General features: G+C 42.4%; 1 protein-coding gene across 2 annotated transcripts in view; it reads right to left on the minus strand.

Annotated features, from left to right (window-relative positions):
* The window catches only part of Rbm5 (RNA binding motif protein 5), a 30183-nt gene extending 23142 nt beyond the window's left edge, over positions 1-7041 (minus strand). The window contains exons 1-4 of one of the 2 annotated variants that reach the window (XM_028887014.2): positions 6929-7041; positions 5647-5715; positions 3398-3563; positions 1939-2094 (exon numbers count right to left, since the gene is read on the minus strand). In XM_028887014.2, coding sequence (XP_028742847.1) covers positions 1939-2094; positions 3398-3563; positions 5647-5663 — 339 coding nt within the window. In that variant the 5' untranslated portion in view covers positions 5664-5715; positions 6929-7041. The other variant, XM_028887015.2, reaches the window with a different exon arrangement.
* Between the last annotated feature and the right edge of the window lie 5441 nt (positions 7042-12482).

Genomic DNA, 12482 nt, shown 5'->3' on the forward strand with positions numbered 1-12482 from the left:
TTCTTGCTTTAATTATTTTTTAATGATTTATTTATTTTTATTTTCTGTGCATTGGGGTTTTGTCTGCATGTATGCCTGTGTGAAGGTGTCAAATCTGCTGGAGTTACAGGCAGTTGTGAGCTGCCACATAGGTGCTGGGAATTGAACCTGGTTTTGTGTGGTACACCTTTAACTCCAGCATTTGGGAGGTAGATAGAGGCAGGAGGAACTCTTGAGTTCAAGGTCCACATGGCCTACATAGTGAGCTCCACAACAGTCAAGACTACAGAGACCAGCCACCCTCTTTCAAAAAAGTTCCACACAAAACCATATATAAACAAACAAACAAACAAAGGTCTTGCTATATAGCCCAGATTGGCTTTGATCTCAGTTCAAGCAACCCTCCTGCCTCAGCCTCCTTAGCAGCTGGGATTATAGGCATATGCTATTGTATCTAGCTATATCTAACCAACTACAACCATCATATGCTGTCTTGGCTATGCATATCATGTTCTTTCAAGGGATGGCAGTGGCTTTGCACCATGGTGACATCTAACACAGTACATACAGTATAGTAGACGTGTAGAGGATCACAAATAATGAAATAACAACTCACTATTAACTTCAACAACATATCTTACATTTACTACAATAGTTACTTCCAGTTTCAAAATCTACATCAGGCCGAGCAGTGGTGGTGCACAATTTTAATCCGAGCACTCGGGAGGCAGAGACCAGTGATCTTAGTGAATGAGGCCAGCCAGAGCGGAGTTCCAGGACAACAGGGCTACACAGAGAAACCCTGTCTTAAAAAACCAACCAACCAACGAACCAAAGCCAAGTAAGCCAAGGAACACAGGCTTCTCGGAGATTTCAAATGGAAAAATGTAATTCTATTCAAAATAAAAGACAGCCAGATTATTAATAATGTTAATATTTTGGTTTTCTTTTGTGGTGGTGCTAGAACCCAATCCTTCAGTTCTTTAAGGATCTTATTATCTACCTCAGGCTGGCCTGAATTACTGATCTTTCTGCCATAGCCTCCTGAGTGCTTAGACTACAGATACATACATAGCATTAGGCTGGGCAATAAAAATTAACCTTTTTCTTAAAAAAAAAAAAAAAATTAAAATTTTATGCACATAGGTATTTTGCCTGCATGTATCTCTATGTTCCATATTAGTGCCTCATTCCCTTGGAAGTCAGAAGACATCAGATATCCTGGAACTGGAGTTAAAGCTGTGAGTCATCATATGGATGCTGGGAATTGAACCCAGGTACTCTGGAAGAGCAGTCAGTGTTCTTAATTGCTGAACCATCTTTTCAGCCCCTTAAATAAATATAGTTTGTTAAGGGGGTGGGAGGAGGCACTTGAGGGGTGAAGTGACCTACTGAGCTGGGAAAGACCAATGCTTAAAACAAAAGTAAATTTTTTTGTTGAGGCAGTATATGACTATGTACTCCTAGCTGGCACAGAACTTACTATATATCACAATGGCATCTCAGGAAGATCCTCTGGCTTTTACCTCCTCTTCAGTGCTGGAATTACAGGTGAGTTGTCACGCTCAGCTTTGAATTTTTTTGGGGGGGAACAGAGTTTATCTACATAGGCCTGGCTGTCCTGGAACTCTCTCTGTATACCAGGCTGACCTTGAAGTCAGGGTTCTGAGTGCTGGGGTTAAAGGTGTGTACCACCATTGCCCAAGCAAGCTTTTAAACTTTGAAAGCATGAATTAGCTTTACCTTCTAAGAGCTAATGAAGAAACAAGACTTATACTTGGAAACTTTAGAAAATTCTACATTGAACTTCAAAGGTTAGATATAAATGGTACTTTACTTTGGTCTATCACCAAAGAAATAAATCTATTTCACTAAGTGACATAACAGCCTAAGACAGCACCACGCGACAAAGAGTTTTTGTCATGCCTACTGAAATGTTAGAAGTACTGTTTCTCTTACATCGCTCTCTGTGATGGTGATAGGAAGGCCACGTAGCATGATGGTCTTGCTTTCTCTTTCATCACTGATGTCATGTCTATAATCATGCTCTCCATAGTCACCATCTGAATGGTAGCCATCTTCAGACCGGTCACTGTTCCTTCTTTCACGCTCTCTCTGGTCCAAAGAAAATAAAAATATATATAATTAAACCCACCCTATACTTTGATCTATACTCTATGTGTACCATGTACACACCTGGTACCCACAGAGTCCAGAAGACGGTGCCAGATACCTTGGAATTGGAGCTAAAGACAGCTGCAAGCCACCCTGTGGGTGTTAGAAACCAAACCTGAGTCCTCTGCAAGAATAGCAAATGCTTTAACTGCTGAGCCATCTTTCTAGCTCCCAATGCAGTATTTCTTAAAATGACATTCACTTAATTGAGAAGAATGGTTTAATAATTCACTATATAAAGTATACTAACACCTAAAACAATGTCTTGTTATAGTATAAAGATTTTCATAGATGTAGAAAAAGTGGAAAAGTTATCTAAGTTATATAGGCAGTGTAATTATTTCCAAACATAGATATGAACAAATACGTAATATAAAAGAAAAGTATTTAAGGTGACTCAAATTATTACTTAAATATTCTGAGGCATAGGATAGTGTATTGTTAGAATTTTTTATCTTAAAAACAAGACAAAACAAAACACAAAACTAATATGGGGAACCAAATCCATGGCCTTGTACATGCTAAGCAAATGTTCTATCCCTGAGCTACATTACATGCCCACCTTCTACTTTATTTTTAAAATGTGAACAACATATCACAGGGCAGAATGGCTCATGCCTTTAATCCCAGCACATGGAAGGCAGAGACAGGAGGATCTCTGTGAGTTTCAGGCTAGCAGGGTCTACAAAGTGTGTTAAAGGGTAGCAGAGATACATAGTAAGACCATGTCTAGGGTTGAAGGGTAACAACACTACCTCTTTTTTTTAATTAAAAATTTTCATTTATTTTATATTCCAACCATAATTTCTCCCTCCCCTCGCCCTTTATCCCCCTACACAACACCTATCTTATAAGGTTGTATTGGGATGTAAAGAAGTTCACGAAGTTCAAGTATTCAAAAGGGGCCCATGGTGAACCTAACACAAACTTTGGCTATTAATATTAATACTATTAAAGGCTGCCGGGCAGCGGTGGCACAAGCCTTTAATCCCAGCACTCAGGAGGCAGAGGCAGGTGGATCTCTGTGAGTTCAGAGGCCAGCCTGGGCTACAGACTGAGTTCCAGGAAAGGCTCCAAAGCTATACAGAGAAACCCTGTCTCCAAAAAAAAAAAAAAAAGGTTACAGTCAAACTGAATATGCTTCAGAGTAATAGGTGTAATATTCTAGTTGCCATACTACCTATACAAGAAGATTGGCCATATAATTTAATTCTAATTTTAATCAACACTTGCTATTACTCACCTCTGGACTATCATAGTCTCGATAGTCATCATATCTATCACCTCTCCGATCATCACTTGATCTTTTATAATCTGAGTCCCTCCTCCTGCTTCTAGATTCACGTTCATCTCGGTCATCTCTGTCTATAATGGAACCATATCTTCCACTACGTTCTGTTCTACTCACTCTGCAAAGAAAAATAATGTTCATTTAATCTTAAGTATATCATTTTGTACATTCAGAAAAGAACCGTCCCACGTATTAGTTTATAAGGTATATCCAAATAGTTTAATGTAGCCCTTAAAACGTACTACCAATCTCCAGTTTACAAAGATAACTTCTGAGAAAACATACATAGGCAGGTCAGGGAGCACAGGCCCTTAATCATAAGGGGCAGAGGCAGGAGGGTCTCTTAAATTCTAGACCAGCCAGGTCTACATGATAAAACAATCTCAGGACGGGTGGTGGCGGTGGCGGCTGCCGCTGCTGCCGCATGCCTTTAATCCCAGCACCCGGGAAGGCAGGCGGATCTCTGTGAGTTCGAGGCCAGCCTGGTTTACAAAGCCAGTTCCAGGAGAGGCACAAAGCAACACAGAGAAACCTTGCCTCAAAAAAAAAAAAAAAAAAAAAAAAAAAAAAAAAAAAAAAAAAAAATCTTAGAAACGGAAAAAAAGAGATAAAACATCTATATCCCTATATATAATTGACACTAAATCAGAAAATATAACTATCAGATATTTGGGTTAAAATTTTTGAGAAGGAAACATATTCTCAAAATTTATTCTTGTGCTTTCCCCCCCGCTTTTTTTTTTGTTTTTTTCAAGACAGGGTTTCTCAGTGTAGTCATGCCTGTCCTGGAACTTACTCTGCAGACCAGGCTGGCCTGGAACCCAGAGATCCATCTGCCTCTGCCTCTGCTGAGATTAAAAGTGAACTCCACCACTCCTCAATATCAAAGAATATATCTTAACTCATGTACTCAAGGGTACTATACATACCAGAAATGGACCAACTCTAAATGACCTAAGTCTTCCCTCCAACCCCCACCACACAAGCCTTTATCCAAGTATTTCATTTGTACACATAAGGGGATGAATACATCAAACCAACAGCCACAGAAAACTTTCCTTTCCTATAACTTTTACTACTGGCAGCAAAAAGGGTACCCTCCCCTCCCCAAGACAGGGCTCTGTGTAGCTTTGGCTGTCCTGGAACTAGCTCTGTAGACCATGTTGGCTTCGAACTCAGAGATCCACCTGTCTCTACTGGGATTACCGCCCAGTAAAAGGGTAAACATTTTGATTACACACATTAGAACAATAGACTGCTGTCACAGGACAAAAATAAGTCTCTCTAGGATGTCAGTTTTTCATCTATCACAGGGACTGGCCTCAATATTGAGAGGAAGTAAAGGCTATGTTAAATCAACTGACTTGAGATGGCGTGTCCAAAGCTGCCGAGGCAGTGAAACACTTTCATCTTTGTTTAATGTAGCTGGTCCTACTCGGGATGGATCCTAGTGCTTCATATGCTATGAGCTATGTCCCAGCCCTCAAAAGTTCTCATCTGAATTTCCTTTCTCTCGACATAACACGTGATCCCAGGCTTCTCAACTCTCTAAGTCTTGCATTATATCATTAGGGAACAGCAAGGAGTGGCACTCACTCACTGCTTGTCAAGCTCCTGTCCACGGCTGGGACGTCCCATAGCCTACTCCATACTGCTCTTCTTAACCTAGGTCTTACTTAGCCTTCAGACTTCACCTCAGAGAATACTTTCTCCAAGAAGCTTTCCTGGCTGGGGTGTGTGTGTGTGTGGTGTGGTGGTGGTGGTGGTGGTGGTGGTGGTGGTGGTGGTGGTGGTGCAGCACACCTTTGATCCCAGCACTCAGGAGGCCAAGCCAGGCGGATCTCTGTTGAGTTCAAGGCTATCCTGGTCTACAGAGTGAGATCCAGGACAGGCACCAAAACTACACAGAGAAACCTTGTCTGGAAAAACAAAAACGTTTGGTAAATAAACAAATTATTATTGTTTTTTTTTTAAGGCAGGGTTATTATTATTACTATATATTATGGGTTTTTTTTTGTTTGTTTGTTTGTTTTTGTTTTTTGAGGCAGGCTTTCTTTATGTCTTTGCCTGTCTTAAACTCAGTCTGCCTCTGCTGGGATTAAAGGCGTGAGCCACCACCACATAAGCATATCTAAACAAACAAATAGTTCAGTCCCCACTAAAATGCTGAGATCAAAGGCATAGAATGTATTAAAACTCACCTTTTGTCTGAACCCATTGTCTCACTGAAGATCTAATGCTCAAGGCTCGAAAAGGTTTAATTTTTCCCCCTAGGAAAAAAAAGATTGTTGCAAATTTCAGAGGTCACTTAATTCAAGTGCCCTACAAAGAGGGATACTGTTGGTGGCTAGGATTCCACCAATCCTTAACTTGGCTGAGGTGGGGGAAGAGGAGGACTGTCAACATTAAATCATGCGTTGTTAAGAAACAGGAAAATAAAGGATACTTTAAAACACTAAGACATTCAATAAGAAACTCAAGAAAGGTGAAGGCAGAAGACACGATGGATACTCCTTCTACTATTACAAAGCAAAAAGCTCCTTGTTTTCATTATCAAAGCAACTTCACGAGATGGTTGATGGTTAAAACATTCATCCAATTGTCTTCATTAATATAAAATTCAACACTAAAATAGAGAAACACTAGATTCAAAATTTTCTGCCTTAGAAGGTGGAATACTGATTTGAATGAAATGTACATGTATAACATAACGCGTGATCTATTTCGGTAAGGCAAGACCTTGACTCGGCTTAACAGCTGTGTATCAATAACGCCTACGTCTTGGACCAGTCCTGATCGACACAGGCCGCCGAGCGACCAACAGCCTGTCCCCTGCCCATGAACCGTAATAAACATCACACAGGTCTACTCTTCGAGACCTGTGATGTCCCACTAGCTAGTTACAGCTATTTCTAGCATCTGGTATAAAGCAGGCGCTCAACGAATATTCGTTGACTTACTAAACGAAAGCTTTACCTAGGGATTCAAGTTCCGGGGTCGAATGGCTACGGCCGTCCCTGGTTTCCCGGGGGGCGCCCGCACCCACCTCCGGTGGGTGTCGGAGCCGAGATGGCGGCGCTAAGGCCTAAGCTAAAGTCCGGCACTCAGTCTCTTTCCCACCTGACAGACGTCCCTCCCCGCCTCTGAGGAGTCCCCAGTCCTCAGATCTCCACCACCGAACACCTTTCCGAGAGGGAGACTCAGTTGCAGGCGCTCCACCACTCCGCCGAACAGGGAATTCGGGACAACGTCCCAGGAAGAGACAAGCAACTCGAAAGAGGCGAGCCGAGCACAGAGTTAGGGGCGACCTAGGGAAGCTGGCAGAGCCAGAGGTGAGGAGGGGAGCGGCCCTCCAAAGCTTGCTTAGTTTAGTCCCTTCAAAGACGCGGTTGAGCGGTCACCTCTGACGACTGACAGGGAGACTCAGGGGACAGCACCAACGGCAAAAATCACTGGGGCGTAGTGGACGGCCGCCGCACTCACCCCCCAAAGGGAACGAAGCAGAGGCAGTAGCGGCTCTGCGTCCCAGAACCTCCTACAGGGTTCGGCCGCTCCACAAAATGGCGTCTCCACCGACGGTCTTCTCCTACCCACAGTACCTCGCGCCTGGACCCGCCCCACCCCCACCCCACCCGCCTCTCCAGCGGTGTCCAATCAGCGAAGGCGCCTGTCTGCGCGAGGGCTGCCGGGAAGTGTGGTCTCCCAGGCAGCCTGTCACTGGACCCTGGGTTAATTATTTCGCGTATTTCATCTTCTCCATGACAAAGCTGCCATTCAGCCGCTGAGGACCCGGATGTGAACTCTACAAGCACCCCACACACTGGAAAACATATAATACTGCTTTTAGAGAAGGAATGCTACTGATTACTTTCCTGGAGGCTAGGTTAGCTTTTTGTGCGGGGGCGGGGCGGGGGGAACTTCATAAACATCCTTTTAACTTTGTAAAACCTGTGAGATGGTATTAAACTGATTTTTTTTTTCCCACATAAGGGACTTGAGTTTTATGGAAATCGGGGAAATTCTTGTGAGCAAATCTTGATAGTATCATTCCATTCTCTAAAACAAGGTCCCAAATTGGGTGTGGTGGCACATGCCTTTTAGTCCTAGTCCTTTGAGGCATAGACAAGCAGATCCCTGGATTGAAGGTCAGCCTGGTCTACAGAGGGAGTTCCAGGAAAGCTAGGGAGGGCTACAAAGAAAAATGGTGTCTCAAAAAATAAATAAATATATAAACAAATAAATAAAAATAAAGAAAAGAAAGAAAAAGCACATGTGTGAGTGTGTATATTTGTTGTGTTAAAACTTGAACCCAGGGACTTTTTGCTTTTTGAGACGAGACAGGGTTTCCCTGTTTAGTCCTGGCTGTCCTGGAACTCACTCAGGTTGGCCTCAAACTCAAGAGATCTACCTGCCTCTGTCTCCCAAGTGCTGGGATTAAAAGCATGTGCTACTACTGCCACTGCCTGCCAAACCCAGGGCCTTTTGAATGCTTAAGTGCTAGCATTGAGCTACATCTACAACCATGCTCAATTAAACTTGAGTTAAAGCTGGATGTGGTGGTGTACACTTTTGATACTAGCACTTGGGAGGCAGAGGCCAGCCTGGTCTACAAAGAAGGTTCCAGGACTGTCAGGGCTGTTACACAGAGAAACCCTATGTGGAAAAACAAAACCAACCAACCAACCAACCAACGAAAATTTATGAGTTAAACATAGATCAAATCATTGCAATTCCATGAATGATACAAGATGTCACCCACTGGGTTTATTGGCCACCACCAGTGATCTGCCTAACACCTGTCTTTTAGTCCTAGGACTCTGAGGCATAGGCAAGCAAATCCTTGGTACTTTAATATTTATTTAGAGACAGGGCCTTCTGTTGCCCAGTCTTGAACTCACTATGGAACTAAGGATGACCTTGAGCTCTCTAATCCTCTTGCCTCTACTTCCCAAGTGCTGGGACTATATGCTTGCACCACCAAGCCTGGTCTAATCAACAAGTTTTGTGTTTAAGACATTTTAATTTTGAGGTGTGGGGGCTGGAAAGATGGCATGCTGGTTGAGAGAACTGGATGCTCTTCTAGAGATTTTTTTTTGTTGTTGTTGTTGTTTTTTGAGACAGGGTTTCTCTGTGTAGCTTTGTGCCTTTCCTGGAACTCACTTTGTAGACCAGGCTGGCCTCAAACTCACAGAGATCCATCTGGCTCTGCCTCCCGAGTGCTGGGATTAAAGGCGTGCGCCACCACCGCCCGGCAAGATGTATTATGTATACAGTCTCCTGCCCAGAAAATGGCACCAGATTTCATTATTAGATGGTTGTGAGCCACCATATGATTGCCGGGAATTGAACTCAGAACCTCTTGAAGAGCTGCCAGTGCTCTTAAACTCTAAGCCATCTCTCCAGTCCTTTCTATGCACCATTTTTGTGCCTGGTGCTCAAGGAGGTCAGAACCAAATGTGATCCACTGGATCTGGAGTTATTGGCAGTTATGAGCTTCCTGAAATGGATGCTGGAATCTTGACCTGGGTCCTCTGGAAGAACAGCAAGTGCTTTTAACCACTGAGGCCTCCCTCAGTAAATTTTTTAGAGCGTCCTCAAAGTGTTTACTGGGCTGGGCTGGTCCCATGAAAGTTAAATGGTTGCTTTTTTTTTTTTTTTTTGAGGGGGGGTTTGTTTTTTGAGACAGAGTCTCACTATGTACCTCTGGAACTCATCAGATCCACTGGCCTCTGCTTCCTGAGTACTTGCTGGGATTAAAAGTGTGAGCCACCATGACTTTTAATCAAATTCACTTTTAATCAAAAAGCTCCCCTAACCCCAGATGGATTCAATGCCGAGATAAACCCCACCCTCCCAGCTGTCTGTTTGGTCTCATTGTCCTGTGGAGCTGAAGAACTGTATCCCCCAAGCTATCTAGTAGCTGAAGTACCAAAGGCAAACACAATGTTTTGTTGAACACAGTTTTAATAAAATATAGTCCTTTGTTTTTTCATTTAAATAAATTTCAAAGTTGGGTCAGGAAGCTTGAGAGATGCATCAGCAGTTAAGAGTGCTGCTGCTCAGGCCAGCATAGGTGGTGCATGCCTTCAATCCCAGCACTTGGGAGGCAGAGCCTGGCAGATCTCTGTGGGTTTGAGGCCAGCCTTGTTTCCAGAGCAAGATGCAGGACAGGCACCACCAAAACTAAATGGAGGAACCCCGTCTCAAAAAGCCAAAAAAAAAAAAAAAAAAAAAAAAAAAAAAAAAAAAAAAGAAAGAAAGTGCTTGCTGTTCTATGAGAGGATCCAAATTTAGTTTCCAGCACTCAGGTCAGGCAGCTCATAAGCCTGTAATACCAGCTCCGGAAGATTCCACACCCTCTTCTGGCCTCTAAATGCACCCCCCCCACAAATAAAAATAGTAAATATGACTAATCAGAAACAAAAATAAAAAAATAAAAACTTGGGACTAGTGATGGTTTATTGTTTTGAAGTGCACTTGTCACTAAGCTGTCCTAAGTGCTGGGATTAAAGGTGTGTCTGAGGGTCTGTTGTTTGAGACAGGGTTTCTTTGTGTAGCGCTGGCTGTTCTGGAACTTACTTTGTAGACCAGGCTGGCTTTGAACTCTGGAGTGCTGGAATTAAAGGTGTGTGCCACTACCAACCTGCACCTGCAATAATGGGAAATTTTTTGTTTGTTTTTGCCCCCCCCCCAAGATTTCTTTGTGTAACAGCTCTGGCTGTCCTGTAACTCATTCTGTAGACCAGGCTGACCTCAAACTCGCAGAAATCCATCTGTCTCTGCCTCAAGGTGTGTGCCACCATTGCCTGTAGATAAAGTAAAATTTTAACCACAAGACCTAAATGGTCTCAGAAAGAGATTGGACTACTACAAGTTGTCCTCAGCTCCCCCCTTTCCCCCAAATACACACAAAACGAATGTTTAAAAAAACAAAAGTTGCCAGGGAATGAGATTGCCTGTAATCTCAGTTCCCAGAGAGGCAGAAATAGGATGATGGAGAGTTTGAGGCCTGTAGCAGGAATCTTAAAAGTTCAAAATCAAACCTGAGCCAGGTATTGGAGTGAACACTGGAAGATCAGAGAACCAGAACAAGCCACAGCTAATCTCACCTGGCCAACTTCTCAGCTGATCTTGTTTCCTCAGACTGGAAGCTTCTGTGTCCTCATATCCGAATGGCTCTCAGCTGAACTGTGCTGCTCAAAACCTAAAAGCTTAAAGCAGTCAAATGCTTAACCAGCCAAATGCTTAACCTCCAAATGCTTCTAGTTTCTGGTCTTCACACCTTATATATCTTTCCTTTCTACCACCACTCCCTGGGATTAAAGGCTCGCTTTCTGGGATTAAATGTGTGAGTCATCATGCTTGAACAGATAGATGGATTTCTGCCTCTGGAATGCTAGGATTAAAGGCATGTGCTACCGCTGCCTATCCTGTTTAATATTGTGGCTGTTCTGTCTCTGTCCCCAGATAATTTATTAGGGTGCACAGCACAATATTTCGGGGAACACAATACCACAGAGGCCAGCCTGAATTACAGAGTAAAACTATTTTAAAAAGGCCTCCCACCCCTGTGAAATGATTTTCATGAGTCTGTTAGAAAACAAAGACAAAAACAACTTCCCCATTATCTGGCAAAAAAATAAAAACAAGACTTTTGTCCCAGTATTGAAACTAATGCTCTAGAAAATTAAGTGAAAGAAGCTTTTGCTTTGAGATAGGGTCTTAATGTATCCCAGGTTAGCCAAGGGCAGCCTTGAACTCCTGAGGCTCCTCCCTTCTCTGTCCGCTGGAGTCCTGGGATTTATACTGGTGTAACCATGATTCTGGAGATAGCTTAGCGGTTAAGAGCATTTGCTTTTAGTTTCTACATGCAAATGGTAACTCATAACCACCTGTAACACTTTCTTTTAGCCTCCTTGGACACTAGGCATGATATATATATACATACATGCAGGCACTTACATATAAACATAAAGATAAATCTTTAGGGCTGGGTATGATGGCACAGGCCTTTAATTCTAGTACTCAGGAGATAAAGAAACAGGAGGATCTCTGTGAGTTTGAAGCTAGCCTTATCTACATAGCAAGTCCCCAGTTACGGCTACACAGTAAAATCCTGTCCTAAAAAAACAACAAACAATATTTAAAAAATCCACAGATTTCTGTAAAAACTCTTGCATAGACCAAAAACAAAATAACAAAAAAATCCTAAAAACTCCAAACAAACAAACAAAAAACACCTCAAAAACTACATTAATTACAAAACCTACCAGAGGTAGGTTTTAATGAGCTAAGAGAGAAAAAATGACAGAATAACCTAGCAAGTATTTTCCATGGTTGTAACAATTATCCAATATCCTAGCTTTGATACTGATAAAAGGCCTTGGGAAACTTTCTATAGAACATCACTTTTTACATCCACTCCTACTTTTACCAGTATTCAAGGTGGTTTTTCCTCTTTTTTGGAAAGATTGTTTCAATTTAACTACTTTATCAAATATGACCAGAGAAATATATTACAAATACAAGCAGCTGGGCGGTGGTGGCGCACGCCTTTAATCCCAGCACTTGGGAAGCAGAGGCAGGCGGATCTCTGTGAGTTCGAGGCCAGCCTGGGTTGCAGAGTGAGTTCCAGGACAGACACAAAGCTACACAGAGAAACCCTGTCTCAAAACAAAACAAAACAAAAAAAACAAAACAAAAAAAAAAAAAAAAAAAAAAAAAAAAAAAAAAGAAAAAAGAAAAAAAAAGACAAGCAGAGGTTAAGCTAAGCTAGGCCAGGTGTGATATTACACACCTTTAATTCTAGCACTTGGGAGGCAGAGCAGGCAGATCTGAGTCTGAAGTCAGCCTGGTCTATAAGAAAAGTTCCAGATCAGTCAAGGCTACATTGTGAGACCCTGCCTCAAAAAAAGAAAAAAACAAAACAAACCCCCCACCATAACTGGGTATTATTACATCCCAAAAAGATAATTTTTACATTAAGGGTATGTGCCACCACTGCCTGGCACCTTTCTTTTTCTTAACATCTGTCTTA

Source organism: Peromyscus leucopus, chromosome 7 (genome assembly GCF_004664715.2).
Source record: "Peromyscus leucopus breed LL Stock chromosome 7, UCI_PerLeu_2.1, whole genome shotgun sequence".
Taxonomy (NCBI): Eukaryota; Metazoa; Chordata; class Mammalia; order Rodentia; family Cricetidae; genus Peromyscus; species Peromyscus leucopus.